The sequence below is a fragment of the Semicossyphus pulcher genome, unplaced genomic scaffold, assembly GCF_022749685.1.
Source record: "Semicossyphus pulcher isolate SPU_LCO1_2020_fin unplaced genomic scaffold, fSemPul1.0.p SCAF_10, whole genome shotgun sequence".
NCBI lineage: Eukaryota > Metazoa > Chordata > Actinopteri > Labriformes > Labridae > Semicossyphus > Semicossyphus pulcher.
This window is the reverse complement of record NW_027211604.1, coordinates 11,036,062-11,056,503: the sequence shown is the minus strand read 5'-3', so window position 1 is coordinate 11,056,503 and position 20,442 is coordinate 11,036,062. Positions and strand designations below refer to the sequence as shown.

Genomic DNA, 20,442 nt, shown 5'->3' with positions numbered 1-20,442 from the left:
GTTCAATTGCATGCTCAAGTGGCAGTAAGAAGCACAAGTGGACGGTGACAGTCATTAAAATGCACATCCAACCAAACAAGAACAACAAAGCAATGCTTCTAATAAGGCACGCTTATTATCAGCAGTACCATGGCAGCACAAGAGGACTCTGGGACTAAACAATCTGCTCCTGATGAAGTTTATTCCAACATCAAACTGTCAATAACATGAAATATCGCACAACAAGAGAGTGATTATCTTTAACAACTTGTTTCCCTGTGTGTTCTCAGCTGAGTCAGGTTTTATTCACTCTTATCTTCTGTTATCTTCTCCTCCTGGAGGTTCACAAGTCTGTGTTTGGCAGGATTTCTCAGAGGAAGATTCTAACTCTCTGACATTACAGCAGCTCCTCCCTTTGGTCAACCCAGAGCATTACACAAGACTAGCAAAGGTTACTCCTATAAGGTTAGCAATGGCGTTTTACTGTGACGCCTGTCCAGCTGCAGTCTTTATCAGAGCAGTCTTCTCTGAGCTCTCTGTGTGGCCACACTGAACACAGTTTAGTACAAGCAAACAACAAGGCCCTGGAGACTTTTCAACAGCTGCATCTTCTTAATGAGAAACATATTGTGCTTCAGGTTCTGATGTTCAATGAGGCCTAAAATAAAACATACGGAGTTTCACAGAGTGCCACAAGAGCCTGTGAGCTGCGTAAACACATTGTCACAAGAGTGAGACATTAGAGAAACTCTGAGTCAACACTGTGCCCAATCGTCCTTTTCTTTCAATCATCCTTCTACTAAAGATAGATAGATAGATAGATAAATAGATAGAACCATTCTCCATTGAACAGTTACCATTTGGCACATTTCATAACCCTATCACTAGCCTACACTTTGTACATTCTGTCAATACTACATAATGCTTTCAGATCTTATTGTAAGCTTATATGATAGTTTATGTCCATTTGCGTGGAGCTACTAGGTCTGTCATTTATCAGCTAAATACAGACATTTAGTCTCTTGCCGCCCTCTAGTGGAAAACCTTTATCAAGCCTTCCCTTAAAGAATGAAACTTTTATTTTATAATCTCTGCACCTATGCAGCACTTGTGTTGTCACCATTCAAGATGGACGCACGCAGATAAGATCCTGCTAAATTATCCTAGCCGTAGCATTATAGTGGGTGAGCTCATCAACCTCTGCTGCCTGCAGAGCAGGTGTTGGTGCACGTGATTTATGTTGCCCAAGAACATTTCAGTAGATTCAATGAAACGCATGACTATATGTAACAACCAGGATTTGCAGAGAGCAGTGACAAATGTTTTGCTTGAAAAAGCTGAAACACAGTTCACAGGGATTAAAGTTAAGGCCTGTGCTATTAAAACATGTTAATTCGTAAGAATGCGCCTCCATTAAAAGCAACATACACAAAGTGTTAGCTTCTTTGCCTAACGGGTTTCACATTAGCGTTGTTCAATCGTAGTTTATATATTGCTTGTAATTCTGTTAATTATGTCTCCCTGGAGTCCTTGAGAGGCTGTGGTCAGTACGACCCTTTGACTTTCCTCTAGAATGACTTCTGGAGACATGTTTGTCACAACCAGGCCGCCGTGTTCATTGGTCCATATGGGCGTGACTCCAGGCACGAAGCCAAATAAGAGCAAGTCCACGCAGTAACTGATTTCCTGTCTAATTTTAGTTTCTTCACGTGTATTTTGTAATATAAGGATTTACTCGCCCACGGTATAGAAAATTACGCAGCGTGACGCCATCGCTTCCTGGACAGTTCAATTGGTGGAGAACCGCGTGACGTTAAGGTATTGGCCAAGGCCCTCTAAGCGCAGTTCCCGTTTTGTATCGCGATCCATTGTGTTACATAAATCCGTAACGCGGCTACACAATCGGCCATTTCGTCGGTGCAGGCCAACAGCTGTAGAGGGCAGTGGGGTATATCAAGTACTGGTTATCTGAAAGGCACATCAAGAACATCGCACCATGAATGAGACAGCTGTTTCGTTCGCCAAGGATTTCTTGGCCGGTGGCATCTCTGCTGCCATTTCCAAGACAGCCGTCGCTCCCATCGAGAGAGTGAAGCTTCTCCTTCAGGTAACACTCAGCCTTCCGGGAGGCTCTTTGAGTTAGCCGGCTAGCTTGTGTCGTCTTGCTAGCTGCCATTGATCAAAGTTATGCGGATATCCGTGCCGGTTGTCGTCACGTATCCGCAGGCTCTACTTTTCACACAGCTGAGTAGCATCTGAAATTATATAATTTATGAGAGTCTTAACAGTGATGAGTTGAAGGATTTAAGGTCACCACGGGATGAGGAATGACCTACACGAGCCCGGCTGCTAACGTTAGCTTCTCATGTTAACCTTAGCTGGCGTAGCTAACAAAGGACAAACGCTTGTAGTGTCACTGGAACATTGTGTACAAATAAACTGAACACCTTTAAATTAATGTACAACTCTACTGTTTGATAAGCAGTATATACAACACGACATGTCGAATATATTTTAGCTTAAATTGAGGGTGATGGCGGCTAATGTACCTGATGTTAGCTTTCGTTTAATGGATGGGCTGCTCCGAGGCCCTGCGTCATTCACAGCCGGGTCAACAAGTTTTACATCCTTTTCTGCTAAACCTGCAATGCAACATTGTGTGCAAGCATTCCTGAACTGACCAATTCCTGTCTTACTATAATTAAATGTAACATTTTTAAGTAATGTTATCTTGCACTTAAATTAATAAATATTCTGTAGATCAATCTAGCATAGCAGCCATCATCATTTGATGTGCGAGTAAACACTGATGGTTCTCTGAATTTACAATTTCATAGAGACTCTGCTGCAACTTTTAAAGGTTTAACCTGTACCAAGGTCACAACAAGGAGACCTTGTGATTGACACATGCTCAACAGTTAATTGGCTTCCCTATTTTGTACTCAGCTCTTTCTTTCTTTTTTGTCTATCAATCTCCAGGTCCAGCATGCCAGCAAGCAGATCACCGCAGATAAGCAGTACAAGGGTATCATGGACTGTGTTGTCCGTATCCCCAAGGAACAGGGATTTCTCTCCTTCTGGAGAGGTAACCTTGCCAATGTCATCAGATATTTCCCCACCCAGGCCCTCAACTTCGCCTTCAAGGACAAGTACAAGAAGATCTTCCTTGATGGCGTTGACAAGCGCGCCCAGTTCTGGAGGTACTTCGCCGGTAACTTGGCCTCCGGTGGCGCCGCCGGAGCCACCTCCCTCTGTTTCGTGTACCCCCTCGATTTTGCCCGTACCCGTCTGGCTGCTGATGTCGGAAAGGCCGGAGCAGGAAGAGAGTTCAACGGTCTGGGAGACTGCCTGGTTAAGATCTTCAGGTCTGACGGTCTGAGAGGCTTGTACCAGGGCTTCAATGTGTCCGTGCAGGGCATCATCATCTACAGGGCTGCATACTTCGGCATCTATGACACAGCTAAGGGTACGTAGGATTGTTTTTTAGTGACACACTGTTGAAGCCAGTCCAGAGAGTCATCTAGATGTGTAATTGTTCTGAATTCTTCTGTGTTTTTAGGTATGCTTCCAGACTCCAAGAACACCAGCATATTGGTGAGCTGGATGATTGCACAGAGTGTGACAGCTGTTGCTGGCCTGACCTCATACCCCTTCGACACTGTCCGTAGACGTATGATGATGCAGTCTGGACGCAAAGGAGGTAAGTTGATTGATGGAAACCTTTCATTCTAAAAATCTTTGCATCTACAAATTAGCTTTAATATGCAAACAGTGGATAGAAAACATTGTCTAATTTCTGCTTTCCTCCTCCTCAGCTGACATCATGTACAGTGGGACCATCGACTGCTGGCGTAAGATTGCACGTGATGAGGGTGGCAAGGCTTTCTTCAAGGGGGCCTGGTCCAATGTGCTCAGAGGCATGGGCGGCGCCTTCGTGCTGGTGTTGTACGATGAGCTGAAGAAAGTCCTGTAAATTGTCATTTTGTCACATCACTGTCCAATTTGGCTAAATGTAATAACTTTCCATTTCTATGGACTCTGCATTCTGCCTTATTTATGGGAACAAACTATAGTGTGTCACCACTAGCTGTGGGCGATGGCTGTACGTTGTGCATCTTTATGATTTTAAACGTTCCGCACCCTCTTTACCAATGTCATTCCTGTTAAAGAAATCTGATACCTCCTCCTGTTATTCACTAGGTTTGTATGGTCCCAACTTGAATAAATCTATTCTGGGGAACAAACTAAACAATTGATGTCCGCTGTCTCCTCCATGGCATAGCATGACATTAGCACTCACTGGATAGTGAAATGCACGAAGTGGATTACACCCGACTTGCTATATTTACTCGCGCTTATCTCCTCCTGAGCCTTCCTGTTTGACAGTGCTCACTGTGAGGATTGTGGAGTAGAACACTTGAGAGTAAGCGCCCTTATAAATGTCTCGACATGCAATTGGGAGTAGCAGATAATGAATTTTATGCTTGTTAATTTTGTGGTAATAAAAGTTGCTGACCCTATTGAGGATACAAATATAAATGACTTTCAGGAGGGCATTTTCATTTACTCCTATTAAAAGCAGCTGAAAGTGTAGACAAGCTTTAAAAAAAAAAACATACATATTGATGGCACAGATTGTGCATCATGAGGCTTGGCAGCAGAATCTGAATGCACTGCCCATTAATATTTAAGTTTAATGTTGTGTCATTTTAAGACTGGAATGTGAAAGACCCTGCAATTCAGAATACATTCATAGTGCAGTAAGATGAAAACTGTCAATGGAGAAGTATTTTTAAAGCAGTTCCTAGAAGTAAACACAGCATGAAATCTGCCTCTATAGAGCATGAATGAACTTTGTGTGTCCTGGGTTGACTTCAAACATGTTTGAACAAATGATTACAAGCTCTCACAGATATGAGTGAATGTTTGACTTCAGCCAGATAAATACTTCAATAGTCATATCTCCAGGAAGTGGTATTACACTCCTGACAATCTTAGAAGTCCGATAGAGACAACTTGATTAAGAATAATTGAAAAACCGAGGTGTCCTGAATTAGCCATTATCTGACGTCATCAATATGCTACGCGCATGGCTACGCGTCACTTCCAGCACTGTTTAAAGTACAGTGAAAAACTTCCTCGCACAATGTCAGACGAAGGAGAAGACCGCCTCAGCGAAACATTTTGGGAAGTGACCCCCACACAGACTCTGAAGTTTCCAGCTACACATCTCTGTGGCCGGTTTTAATCCTTTACTCGCCCTGTTATACCGAAGACGGGCAGCAGAGGGCCCCAACGGCTCGCTAATGTGAAACTCCCGCGTGCCCGCTCCCTGTGCGCGCGCTCGATTCTCTCAATGAGGAGTGACTGAAGCTGAATCTCATTTAGATCTTAAAGTCGTGACAAAGTATAAAGGGACAGCGTGTACTTTTGCGGTATAAAGGTACACAGACCACCTAAACACTGTAAGTAACACTACCTAACAGAATGGTGCATTAAGGGTCAGAGGTGTTACAACATTATAGGGTGTTTGTTGCATTTGTGTAATTTACAAAGTGCTCCACCCCTTTGTACAAAATAGCACAACATATCAATCACAAATAAAGGAAGAAGTCATTATGCTAATTAATAAGCTAACAAACTCTGGTCATTAAAGAATAATCTATTTGATTGTGTCTCAAATTAATTGACCTCACACTTTGTTGATTTGTGAGTCTTAGACATTTAGCCAGTATGACCTGAATTTATGATCAGGTACGAAGACTGTGATTAACTTTAACTTGATGAAAAATATGTATATTTTTTAAAAACGAATCATTAAGTTAATTAGTTGTCGCTGTATTTTCCATTAATGTCAACAGTCTGGTTTTAGCCCTAATTTATAAACTTGAAAGCTAAGAAAAATGAAACAGTCCAGAGTAAAATAAATAATCAGAATTTCTTTTAAAAAGATTTTTTTTCTCTCCTGCAGACAGGCTCTTTCTGAATTTCTAAACACTCATAATTTATTCTACTAGATAAATCTCAGAAACCAACATTTAAATTCAACCTGATTTCATAATAAACCACAGAGCTTCTTCTTTATCTGCTTCCTCTGCCTCTCGTGTGCTCTGTTTTTAACACAGTAATATAAGGAGCCATAGCTGTAACATTAACACAGACTGTCTAACAATACAATATTAAAAATCAAATTAAAAACTGACTTGTAAATACTCATGACAGGGGACCTTGGAGAATATTTTTTAATCGTGTACCACTGCTAAAGGTGGTTATTATCCGAAATCAGTTTGACATTAGGAATTTTATTCAAGTATATTCTCATTGTGTGATGACAATGACATTTTTTTAAATTGTAGGGCTTACAGTACAGTTTAAATAATCACTGGCTCCCTAATTCTAAAAGTCTTTATCTGAATAAAGGCTATTGTTGATTCAGGCAGATGTGACACTGTCAGTTCATGCAGTGGGTTAATCATAGTTTGAAAATGATTGTGACCTTACATACAAAGCTGTGTGTGCGGTTCTGTTCAGCAGGACCAGCACACGTTTCGGTTCCTGTGACTGTTCCCCGTGCAGAGTTTACATGTTGGCTGCGTTGTCTCCCTCCCACGGTCCAAACACTCGAGTGAGTGAAGAGCTTTGCACTCTTGAATCGTCTGTACAGTAGGTGTGAAGTGAAGTATGACTGTGATTGTTTATTAATCCTCGTTAGATTTGTAATGGACTGGCAGCTTGTCCGGGGTGTTTCCTGCCTTCTGCCCAGTGCATTCTGGGATACCATCCAGCCTGTTGTTCAGGATCTGTAGGACCGAATCCAACTGTATTTGGATTCAGCACACGAGCAGGCTAATATTATTTATGGGCTTAATTTTAGCTTATACAGCTCATTTGTTTGATTCTATTCACTCCAAGAATATCATCTATGTATCTGAGTTTTTATGCATTCACTGGACGTCCGTTTGTAGCTTTTGGCAGCGCGGTCATGTGAAAGGTCATGCGTGGAAACCTTGCCGCACCAACTTTACCCTCTTAAAGTCAGAAAGTTACTTTTTGTATATATTTCACGGCCGTAAATTCATGAGAAGAGCCACGAGAGAGCAGAAAAATAAAACAGCAACAAGACTTTCTGTGAAGTACAGGAAAGTACTAGTTTTTATTCCTTCATAATCAAACTTCACAAACAGCTTGAACTTGTACAATACCTCAGAGAGTGAAAATTACAAAAAAAGTGCTGGTAACATTTACAAAAATCATCCTTACTTAGCAACAATCAGTTTATTCTTCCACACTTTTTTTAGTCTTTTGTATTAAGGCTTAATACTTCTGTATAAAGTATATGCAAGATAAGTCTTCACAGTTTTTCGAAAAAAGTCACAATATTATGTAACATAATGAAGCTTTTACGGCTATTTTCTTTATAATAACAAATACACATCACTGGTAAATATATGTGAAATACAGGGCTTATTGTAAAATGGCAAGTAATGATACTGTTTGCTGAGATAAATTGATTCCACACACTGTTATAGGAAAGTTTTGACATACCATTGCTATAACTGAAGGAGGAGGAAAAGAAAATGATAAGCATAAACACTTGTGAGATCGCCTCCAAACTTTGGCACATCCCATCAAACAATTTCACAAAATATGAGATTTTATTTTTGAAATCATACATATGGAAGAATAGCTAAACTGGCATAAAGTGAAAACATGCTGTGTAGTAAGGTGCTAAATCAGAGATATTACATTGCCAGCCTCTTTTTTTCCCCCCACATGGACTGACATGGATAAGGTGCATTTGTAAGACTCAAAGCATGTAGGCCTTTCTCAGATGTCAACAAAATATGTAATAAATACAGGTTCTCACAAAATTAATTTGACCAATAGTCTTGAGGCGACCTCATATACTCATGCGTTCCCATGGATTCAGAGAAATGAATATCTCTACTGCAGATGTGTAACTCTAACTGTGGCATGTGAAAGTAAAAGCTGTATTGTACTCATGGTATGTGTTATCTGATTTTTTTTTTGTCTTATTTTTATTTGATTTTATTTTTTTAACTGTTGAAATTGTGACAAACTCGATGAATAAGGAGATGGAATTGAAAAACTGAATGCGAAACTAAGCCAAGATATATTCACAAGATCCTCTAAGCTGCACTGGTTTACAGGTCAACAGATGAGAGCTCTAGCCCTAGACTTACCAATTCACCCTCATGCATACTGTACGGTTAAAGTGACGCAACAAGCTTGCTTAAATAGTCTACATCACAAAAGCAATTTGGTTTTAGTGCAAACACAATTGGCTGGCTTCAGCTTCTCAATAATAACAAGCTCACCAAGGAGATTACAAGAAGGCACATACTTATGCTTCCTCTAACACGCAACATATTTAGACAAACCGCAACATCTTTCAACAACACCACGAAGCGGTGAAAAACAGGAAAAGCTACTACATCCAGATAAAAATGGTGACGTTTTGCTGTTTGTGAATTATTGGAAAATTTACACGTATCCGTCAACAAAATAACGACTTTAAAAAGGTCAGTAGTTACTGCTGTTGAGTGACCTCGCTGGAAAAGGATGAATATGGTACATTTTGGTGGATTCTCTACGTACGTGGCCAATGACGCTGTGTTTCTACCACAAAAGGTGCATTTGGATTTTTTTAATTATCACTTTAAAGCATTTTTTTAATGTAACATCCCCGAAAAAAAGTGACCAAATATGCAGAGAAGACGAGTGTTCTTAAGGGAAAGGTGTGACAGCTGGGTTTATCTTTTGGTTTCTGTGTTTACGTCGCGATGAAGACAATTTGACTGGTGGGAAACATGGATTCCTTCCCTCATACATCCCGTCTCTCACGTTCAGATCTGTAAGAGCTGCTTGATTTGTCCAAAACAATCACAGGAGGAAACAACAGCTGCCCCTCAAATCTGGACACTAATACTCGGGGTACTGCTGGGTAAATAAAAACAAAATTTGCTACAAACAACAACAACAAGGTGTGGATGTCATGTGCATTTAAAAAAGGTGACGATTCTGTACCTTTAAACACAAACACAAATGAAAACGAGTCAAATATCACCAGTTACTCAGCTTCGCCGCGGTGCGAGACTACCATCACATACTATGGTTTAAAATGTGTTGAGTGAATTATATTGCTTTTTGATAGAAGACGACCAAAATAAGTCTAGTGCAAATCTCTTTTCTGGTTTGAGAAGTGGTGCTTGGTGTAATGAGACTCAACTGTCATATCTGCTCGACCATAGAAAGAACACGCCAGCTGATTTTCACAACTGGATAGCTGTCAAGTGGTATCCCTTTACGACTTTTCTGAGGATGTCAAAGATCGCTCTTTATTCTGCAGAAAAGAAAAATAAAATCCGTCACCAGTCGATGCCATGCAAACTATTTGGAAGGACACCCTAATAAATATTTCCTATCATATATAACCCATTACCCAATCAATGCAATAACCCAGCACAAAGGAAATGTCTGAACTCTGTACATCTAAATGACTCCTGTTTTAGAGCAGGAGGATGGCGGCCATTTTTTAGTCACCCTCCCCTGTACAGCTGGGAGGATGTGCTTTACGTGTATGCGCTAACGGGTGTCGTCTGTGCAGTTATGTCTGTCAAATACATCTCTCAACTTGGAAATGTTGGAAAACTCACTCCAGTCCAGTGTTTGACAAATCATATTATAAAAACGTCCTTGCACATACATAAAAAAAAAAAAAAAAAGAAGAAGAAGAAAAAAAAACTTTATCCCCTATTTCAAAACAGCAGTCAATACATTTCAAACAAGCTTGTTTCATAACAATAATAATAATAATAAAATACAAACTTGGAGCATAAATTATCAAAAACAAACTGAAAACACATTACTGCAGCATATATTTCAGGGTTGCTTAGTTGTGATGTTAACTACCTTTACTACAACAGCTCCACTTCTGCCAAGTTCAGAACTATATAGGAAAAGTTCTTTTTTAGGGAAATCATAAAATATCAAGCTAACGTAGGCCGACAAAAATAAAAGCCTAACAAAATATACATGTATTTATAAGCACATCTCATAGTTCAACTCAAGTGCATGTTTACAAAAGCATCTACATACAAGATATGGCAGCAAAAAGCCTGAACGCCAGATGAAAATAAAAACCTAAGCTGCTTTGATTAGGACACAGAATGTCTGATTTGTACGGTCAATGTTTGAGAAATTCTGTCTTCACTTCAGGTACAAAAACAATGCCCGAATTACAGTAATTCAATTTCCTATTTTGAACACAAAGGATGAAAAAAGTACAGCAGATTTGCCCAGAATTAGACCTTACAGTAATAAAATATCGTCTAATTTTGCCAAATGGTTTTTACATTCCGCTTGCAGATGATGTGTTATTATAAAAATATATCATCTTGTAATCATTAGTGATATTTAATCCATGTTACAGTTTGGTTTGGATTTATTTTCATCATGTGGTGATGGCTGGCTCTGATGCTTTGTGTGTTTTTTTTTGTCAGTGAACATGAAAGACTTTTGAAAACCTCAGCCAGATCTGACTGAAAATGCTGAAAGTATCATTTTCTCTTTCCTCTTTTTTTTTTTGGCTTAATAAACAACCTACAAATATGTGCAAACTTAACATCTTGGTCCATCTCAAGTATAAATGGCTAAATGTACTCTAGGTCACAACGTCAGATTAGTATTTCAGGGACAGCCTTAAATATCACACGGTGCCAATATTCGAAGAAGACTGCAAGAACAAAACTATGGAGATATAGTGTGTGAAGGTGAACAGGTTTACACTGATTCCTAAATGTGTGTGTTGAAGACATAACCGATGATTACTGAGTATGATGTTTTGTGAGAGGAACGATGCAACATTTACAATCGTATACATGTTTGAACATGCGACAGTTTACATCACAGCTACTGTGTCCAATTCATTTTTATGTTTTGTTGCATTTCTTATAAAAAAAAGTCTATTTTGGTCTACAATAGGCAACTCAACACACAACCACAAAACTATGAACAACTGATCGAGTGACACAAACACACAGATGCATTTTCACGAGCACCCTGCAATGAGAAGAAGAACTAAGAACAACAAAAGTGTAGCAATCGCAGGAACCCCACACACATAGAGAAGATAAATTATCTTAACCCTTCTTTGGTTTGTCAAAACAAACATTGTCTAATAAAAGTTTTTTTTTTATTTCACTCCTAATGATTAGCATGGCCCCCGTTTTACTAATTACCACCAGCAGCCCCTTTAGGAACATTACAGTGATAGGATGTAGTCTGCATGTTAGTTATGGCAGATACATGCTGGCTGAGACAGAGGCCAACATCGTGGCGAAGAAGAAGAAGACTTCTTCTGCTTCTCTAATGTGACATCTCTGCACTAGAAAAAGAGACCTACAGCGTTAGCATAGTGCATGTTGTCTTTAGAACCAGGCCACACAAGCATAAGCTGCATTACAGCTCCTGAGGCTTGTGTTCTTGTGGCGAAAATTTGAATAAAAAGCGAGATAAGATTTAAAAATGAGGGAAGTATGAATTGACTAAACTTTGATGTGATGGGCGTTGTTTGCTACTACGTAATCAAATATCCAACAGATGTGTAAAAGGATGGAGCGCTGGAAATCCTCCTCGATGTTCGGTTAGTTCAGTGTGGAAAACGAGTGCCAGACTAGGAGTTGGAATGCTCTGGACTTAAACAGGAATGATTTTTTACTTTGTTACGCTGCTGCACACTTTAGAACTAACCGTCTCATTGAGGAGGACTGCGCTTAAAAACAGACTACAGAACACAAAGAGGCTCAGTGTTTAGCCTTCAGAGCCTCAGTCTCCTAATAATTGTGATAAAAAAAAAACGAGGGAGAGAGAGCCTGCTATCAGGGGACACTGAAAATACAGTTTGTGCTCCATCAAAAACAAAGTCTCCCCCCTGCAGGAGGCGGCTGTGTGGACAGGACTGCATGCTTCATGTGGACTGATGGATACCTGATGGTGATGGTTCAGTAAAACCTGATCAGGGTAGTGTGAGAACTGCATGTTCGGAAACAGAAATAATATAATCTAGATGTTGTTTTAGCTTAGCTTAGCTGTGTCGTACTTTAAAATCTGAGCAGCTGCTTGTGTGTGTGTGTGTAAAGCTGAAAATCAAAACAGAGTCTGCATGTTTGACTGTAAGATCTGAACAGATGCTGTTTGTGTGTGACAGTTGGATGACAGGGACTAGCTATATCACATTGCCTATATTATTAGCACTTCATTTTAACATTAAATGTATATGAAAGTAAGCCTTCAAAATGTGCATTTTTTTTTCATCATAGCTCTTTTCTCCTATTTACTTGAAAACTATGTTTTATGGAGGATTTAAAGATTCAAAATAAAGGCAATCACCTGCTTTTACTGCGACACGTGTTTCCCTGTAATATATTATGTTTATGTCGTCGCTTTGACTGAAACTTCTAACTACAAAATACTGTTTTATCTTTCCATTCTCAGCTTTGTCCTCACATCAAATTTAACAATAGGGGAATCATTTAAAAAGTGTCTTTTTTTTTTTACCCCTAAATTTGGCACAGTAACTAGGCTGGGGAAGGTTAGAGAGAAAACTGTGGTAATTAGTCCACAGGGGACCGAATAATCAGCCATCCCAAAACCTTTTATCTCGCAGCCACTCGTCCTGAAACTTGATTATCTGTTTTTATTCTACTCTATTATCTCTTAGTTTTGTTTTCATGTCGTTAAACCAACCACTTAAAGATGTTGGAATACCTTATGTGTGTTCTCCTTTGCCAAAATATTCAATTTGTAATCTCAATCTGCCTCCAGGTAGTTATAAATACTTTCTTTTTTCCACGTTGCTTGTTGCCCTTTAGTATTTCACGCTGTACGTAAACAACAAAGGTGGTCAGATAAGATAAAGGTTTAATGATCGTTCTGGGGAAACTGGGCAGCGGCTTGCATGTGGACGAGCCTGGCATCAAGGTCAAAGGAAACATGGTGTACCTTGTAAAAAACTAGTAAAGCAGCTGCCAGTTCCTGCGGCCTGCGAGGCATTTATTATCCTTTTACAGTAGGTGCCATTGGAGGAAAACTCTGCCATGCTTTTACAGATGTTATTATACGTTATAAATCTTCTGAAGGTCGGCAATGTTTACCAACACCGAGATATATCCAGATAATCAACATTGCGGCAGGTTAACTCCTCCTCTTCCAGTTAAATGTGGCGCCCTCTGCTGGTCGCAGATTGCCACTGCCCGTGTTCCCCCACACACATACAGTACAGCATATGGCTTTATTTAACTGAAAATAAAACTGCATGTTTAAAAAATGCAACGGGAACAAGCAACCTGAAAGAAAGAAACAACCATTTTTAAATGTCCTATTATTTTTTATTCCAGTTACCATCTGATCCTATTAAACCTATTAGTATATCTTATTTTGAGGTTGAAACGTGATTGCAGTTTATATCTTTGAATCCTCCGAGCTGTATAGATGTAAGGTAAAAAATAAAACTCCCAGATGTAGCTTTTACTGTATATGAATAGACGATTTCAGGTACTTAAAGGGTTCTCTTAGGATGCACTCACAACCAGCAGGTCTTAGCAGTAATAGTATAAATAGTATATTTATAATAGACCATTGTGTATATATTGTATCTGTGCAATGTAGGAGAGAAAAACTATGAATATTCTGTATAGTTGCTGTATGTACTGATAGGCACTTGATAGGCATATTCCCTATATCCCACAAGGTTCTGTATACTCTAGCTGCAATTCTGTCTTTATCAAACTATCTGAGGATGCATTCTTCATCTGTGTGGAGATGGTGATACTTAAATATATATAGTATATTTGTAAGATATTTCACTCTTATGTGTACTGTAGAAGGCCAACGATGCAGTAAAGTATTATCTGACTGGTGTTTTCTGTATTCTACTCTTAACTTTGTGACTTTATTCAAGCTTTAAATAAAAAGATCTGACTTTGAATGTGTGGAGACAGACTGAAGGACAAACAGGAAGACAGACGCATGCTTATCAGAATAAAATGAACCTGTTCCTTACTCGACACGACCCTCACCATTACTATTTTTCCATTTCCTTGTTTTCATCTCAATGCAAAGCGTATAAGCATATATATTGTACAATGTGAAATATGACTTAATAACTGACTATCTTTATCCAGTTGCGTGAAGCTATGTATGTATAAACAACAGCACTATGATCACCATAACAAAAAGCAGGAGGAAGCCTGAAATAAAGAAGTATAACGATGAATTAAACATACTGCAAGAAGGACAACAATGTACTGTAGACCCTGTGTCTCTACACTAAGATAAACAAAACATGAACAGTAATATATTTGAAACACAATACAAACAGCTGCAGGCTCAAGGCTATTATCTACGTTTCAATATGTTTTGTTCTGGAAAATATGCGAACACTTTGCAAACATAAAGACTTTTTTTTCTTAAACTAACAACTAGAAGAAGCACGATTGAGAGAAGGACTTATTTTCTGGATAATGTTGCAACTTTTCAACAAGATTTAAACCGACTTTCTGCAACACTGAGAGAGAAAAGAGAATTAAGCACCACCACGAGTAGCTGAAGCAGTAGAAGGAATATATAACTATGGACAGTGAAGAGCATGTGATGCTAATGCAACAGGGGAGAAAGCCTGGGTATGCTATAGCACGTAAATGACACACTGGAGGGAAAGGTCTGTCCCTCCTCCGAGCCTGGTCTGCTATCAAACACCTTATGATACAAGAAGTCAACTGACAATGGGACGAGTTATTAGCCCTCATCCAGATAAACGTTGAGATTGGCTACTTTTGTTATTCCAAAAAATAAAAAGATAGAGAAACGACTGATAGTGTAATTCTGAAATCAAATATTTCAAAAAACCAACATCGAGCTACTTAAACTACTATTTAGACCAATGATACCACAAAGCTGGTTGTACTCATCTAGCTACAGTCAATAGTGCATTTGATATATGTGTTTACACAAAATATGTTCAATTTAGGTGCCATGAAGGAATGCTAGATCACTGAATACATACATTACACTGAAACGATTCAATCAACGTCTCTGCCTTCGCTTTCCAAGAAGTGATGATGTTCGATTGGCAGTGTTTAACTCGGTACTGAACAGACAACAAACACCAACACCATGAGCTGTGTGCCGTGCGTGTGGCAGTACTGTTGGAAAAGAGATCTCGGCAGTTGCTTACATATTCTATTTAGTGCATTGTCTGTTAAGGCATGAGATTACCCTCCACGTGCTGTGTAGAGACAAATATAGCACTAGCATGCAGCAATATTGCCATCCTGGCAACAACAGCTACAAACAGGAACCATACAGTTTAGGCTTATATGCACACCATAGGACACAGGCCCAATCAAATGTTTAATAATGTGCTACTTTTACTGTGGACGAACCTCACGCTCTTACGCATGTGGGGTCGATTTTTTCTTTTCAGCTGAGGAGAAACTGAAGTACAGACGCCCCTTCAGCCGACTCCCAAAAAGGATCTGTGATCTAGTAGCAGTTAAATAAAATTTAGCATCAAGATGGCGGACGTAACTCCTCCAAACTGGAACACTGAAGTCAACAGTGTGGACCCCGGCTTGAGTCAAATCTCAGGAGTAACGCCACAGGTGCCTTATTAGCCCAAAAGGTTTGGAGAGCTGCTTCTCTTAGTACCTGTGTTGCATATTGCAAAGGAAGCCCTACAGTTCAGATATTCCACTTATCAACAGCTTGATTAGGCTAAATACCAAACACACTAACACTCACAGACGCACAAACACTAAGGAAGGGACACGACTGTGTACAACTGACGCACAGATATCAAAGAAGCTGCATTCCATCACCTCCCCACACCTTTAAACCACACAAAGTTGTTCTAGGACACACATATCATTTATGTTACACACACACACATTATAAATGTATTATTATTAATCATATAATAAGAGTTATTATTTGAACCCCCGCCAACGGAGCTGTGTGTATTATTACTGTTGTTGTTTCACTGTTCGTGTTGTTTGGCTTGGATGTTCTCGTTTGTTTCCAAAGAAATGCAATCGAATGACTTTTATAGGGAACTGACTCCAGAACAGAACGAATTCAAAGGTTCAAAACATAGATGAGCACACGTAATGGTACATATTTAAATTAAAATAAATGCTTGCATTAACACGGCACGAGAATATACTGTAGGTAACTGCAAGCAATAACAAAAGCCAAGAACCGCTGATTTACTGAATGAATAAATTGAAACAAAGCTATTCTATTACATGTGAACTCTACAACCAAATGTTAGATTAAAAAAAAAAAAACTCTTTTCTAAAACTATAATATCTCTGTTAACAGTAGTGCACTTATTGGTTTAAGCAGTGCAACATATATGCAAGAAAATAATGCAGTCCACTTATCAAGATTTAAAAAAATGTTTTTTTTTCCTTTGAAATTGAATAACAGAAAATCATAGAAGTTCATTTAAGGAAAATGATTAAATATTAAGCACAGGCATTTTAAGAAAATGTGCAAAGTAGCACTTTGTTTTTTTTTTTTTATCTACAGCAGGTCTGTTTCAGACCGCCGTATGCAGTTATTCTTTTAACAATACAACTACCAAAGTTTCTGCTCACATACATGAGCAAAGCCTTCAGGATTGCAGTTGCAGGCAGTTGCATGTGTGTGCGTGGTGTGTGCGTGGTGTGTGTGTGTGTGTGTGTGTGTGTGTGTGTCCTATTTTGAGTAGAAAGCAATTACAAAACAATTCAAATATCAGAAATGAGCCTTAAGTGATGTGATGCATGGATGACAACTTGCGCACACTAGCTTCCAAAATCTATTCTGTACATGCTGTGTCTAAGGTTGTGTTTAGAAAAATCAGGAATGTATACTATTGTGTAGAAAGTCCGTCTGCAACGTGTGGTACATCGGTGTGATTTCAATGGAGCTACTGGTTTTGCTTTGAAGCTGTATTTCCTTTCAAAGCGCTGCACGCCGTTTGAGCCTTCAGGGAGAGCAAACACATGAAGAGCGACGCGTTTGGCTCCCAGACGCTCAAAAAGCTGCGCAATAGTATTGAACAGGTTATACAGGGGTTCTAGGATGAGCATAGCGGTTATTTCCAATTTCCAATTCAAATTTAATTTGACTCCCCCCCGCCCCACCCCACCCCACCCGGGGGTTATTTGATTATCATTTTGATATCAAACCATGAAGGCTACTTAATAACAACAATAGTTAAAGTGACAAATCCTTTTTTTTTTAATCTACATCCCATAACAGTCAGGTGCAAGTTGAAGAGCAGCAATTATGAAGGAGAGAGTTTAGTCGCATATGCCATCCTGCCATAACTGTGAATGTGAAAGGCTTTTTTTTTCTTATAAACAAAAAAACAAACCATCAGCAAAAGAATCTTTCTTTTTTTCTCGTGTTTTGAAATGGAAGAGGTCTACTAGCCTTAACAGTCGGTTAAAATATTAGTGGCAGTGTATGCAAATGAGTTAAACTCCAAACTTCAGAAAAAAAGAAACATGTTTTTGCTCAAATACTGTCTCATCAACACGCCCTAATTTAGTAAACTTAACCATCAGAATGCATGGACAGCAATTACAAAACATAGGAGAAATGTTCGTCCCCGTCGCCTCGACAGGAAGTCGCATTTCAGTTCAATGATTGAAATTGGTACCTTGACAACAGCTGCATTAGAATCCCTTAATACCATAGGAATAAATAAAACCCACTGTCAAATTAACTACTCTCCTTTTTTATTTTACAGAAGAAGGCAATCTTGTGACCGTCAGTATTTTTTAGAGGGAATATGTAGCCCGACCCCAGATGACTTTTTTTGTTATTGTTGTAAATTATACCACAGTAAGCTTGGACATCTAGAGTTTCCAAACTGGTCAGTATGGGTTCACAACTGCCATGATTTATTTTGCATGGCAATGTACACACACACACACACACACACACACACACACACTTACACATACACACACACACACACGGACAGAAGACATGCAAATACACAAACGCTCAAACATTTATGCACATGTATATCCATTCAGACGAGTCTACACTAAAGGTGTGTTTGTGTGTATGTGTTTCTTTCGTAGGCCTTTCGGTAGTGTTCAACACATAAATCAGTATTTTAGGAAAGCATACATTTAGAGGCCTGTAGTTAGGATCCATCCAGTAGATCAATATCAAACTACTAAGCCTTAAGGCCACCATCTTTTTTTTCTTTTAGAATAACAGAAAAAAAAATCTTTTTTTGGGAAACTTAATGTGCCAGTGTCTATACTCATTACTCTTCATACCTCAAAACAAGAAAAGGAAAATCTAGTGCCATTTTATTTGTCATTCTTTTTGAAAGAAGTTTATCTATTAGTACTTATCCATCGGAGACATGCATTCGCATGTGGTCATTGAAGTGCTCCATTTGGTCGAACTTGGCAGGGCAGACGGAGCACACGTAGGTGGTCCCTTCTTGGCAGCTCGCTTCTGCAGCTACACCCACTCCTGTTCCAACCCCGGCCCCGACTCCAGCACCTCCGCTCACCGGCATGGCGAGGGCCACCACTCCGGCTCCGGGCTCGGGGACGGCCATAGGCATGGGAATGGAGACGGGGCCCGGGGTGCCGGCGCTCCCCGACAGCCCCGTGATGGCGCTGCCTGTGCTGTGCAGAGCCATGTGCCGCTCCAGCAGGGTCTTGTGTGAGAACTTCTTCTTGCAGATGTAGCACTCATAGGACTTCTCTCCACGGTGCAGCCGCATGTGGACATTGAGAGAGCTCTTCTGGGTGAAGCGCTTGTTGCAGATGCTGCACTGGTAGGCCCGCACCCCTGTGTGTGTCACCATGTGTTTGATTAAGTAATCCTTCAGGGAGAATGAGCGCCAGCAGATGCTGCACTGATGAGGCTTCTCACCTGGATGTACATGCAAGAGAAAAGCATTAAAAAAAAAAGAAGAAGAGACACATTTTGAGAATTAGGTTTACAAGGCGCAGAAGAACGTGTGCAGCAGCATTAGACGCCTGAAGCCAGCAGTGTTACTTTTCTAGTACAGGAACAAACCTCAGGCTAGAATTATTTAAGCCTGTATTAGCTCTGTTATGAAGCTGGTTCCACAGAGTGCTACAGCTCTGTGAGAAAGCTCTGCTATTATGTAGCTCTCATGCAGCCGTTACAAAACTGTAACAAATATGCACAATTAATATTCCATGAATATTTAACATGGCTGTGATGCAACAAAGGTGAAGTTACCACAATTAAAAAAATAAACATTAATAATTCCCATATGATCACAAACCAAAAGACTCACGCATCTATCGGGACTTTTGGTGAGTTGTCAAATTTTAAAATGTTAATAATAATTAATAAATTACGTCAACCTAACAGGTAGAAGAAGAGACTGGCAACACTACAATGCAGGTTAATGAAGCCCTCTGTATCTGCCAGTTGCTGCTGCTCGCTATGGTTTGATTTAATGAAGCTAATTTTACTTTATACATTTTTTTCCCTTAACCTGCTCCACGGGAAGGTCGGAGGTCAGGGTCAGTTATGGATCAGCAGGGTCGAGCTAGCACATGCGTATCAGACATATTTGTAGTCTTTCATCTCTGACAGATGTTTGATTGAAGCCAGCGACACGTCACCTCTGCTGCATGTGTAGCATACAAGAGCATTGATGTGTTCACTGCCTTTCAGCTATTTTCAGGTGTGCATTGTGCAAATCTTTTTTTCTTTTAGGAATTCTCTCTTTCGTTTCGACTTTTATTTCTCACCCTCATCTTGCATCGAGGTGCTGTATGAGGAGTTAATGTATCACATTTGCCAAAGTGCTCCTTGATTAGGGCAGCAAAAGAAGTATACAATATGTGATGACACAACGATGCCAAATCAAACCATCATCCTTTTTTTTGCTGTTTATCCTGCGATTTTTTGTGGTGCGTCATTTGTGGCCATGAGGCATTCAGATCAGTTCACTGTCCTCAAAGTTTGACGTCACACTGCTCCGCACAGTTTTGTGAAACTGAAACAGGAAATCTGGTTCGAAATATCCTTCACAGGTGGATCCAGCCAAGCAGTGCAATCTTGTGAGTAATAATGATTATACGAGTAGGCAGTTTTAGATGACTATCTAATTATGTGAAATGTAATTCTCTCTTTCTGTGAATATTTCTGCGGTTCATGAGTGATCGGGCGGTAATGATGTGCTGCATGGGAAGTATGCAGGTGATGGAAGTCAGATACAAACAGACCAACACAGCTAGCTCAGTCAGAGCGGACCCCACAGTATTGGAGCCTTTCCTGCCCAACCAAAAATATTTCTATATTATTTCTGCAACTTCAACAAGCTACTTCCTACTTTAACTATGACTTATAATTATATAAGTAAAACACATTCCTTAAGCC

At 39.7% G+C, this 20,442-nt stretch overlaps 2 protein-coding genes across 2 annotated transcripts in view; one reads left to right on the top strand and one right to left on the bottom strand.

The window, feature by feature from the left end:
- Positions 1-1,877: 1,877 nt before the first annotated feature.
- LOC138597266 (ADP/ATP translocase 2) lies at positions 1,878-4,231 on the top strand. Its single transcript, XM_069668849.1, has 4 exons — positions 1,878-2,086; positions 2,959-3,445; positions 3,539-3,679; positions 3,795-4,231. Exons 1-4 carry the CDS (start codon positions 1,976-1,978, stop codon positions 3,950-3,952), a joined length of 897 nt encoding a protein of 298 aa, XP_069524950.1. The 5' UTR covers positions 1,878-1,975; the 3' UTR covers positions 3,953-4,231.
- Positions 4,232-7,102: 2,871 nt separating this feature from the next.
- The window catches only part of zbtb20 (zinc finger and BTB domain containing 20), a 33,274-nt gene continuing 19,934 nt past the window's right edge, over positions 7,103-20,442 (bottom strand). Inside the window, exon 4 of the mRNA XM_069675715.1 lies at positions 7,103-18,954. Within this exon, the coding sequence (XP_069531816.1) occupies positions 18,419-18,954 (536 nt within the window). The 3' untranslated portion in view covers positions 7,103-18,418. The remainder of the gene's footprint in view (positions 18,955-20,442) is intronic.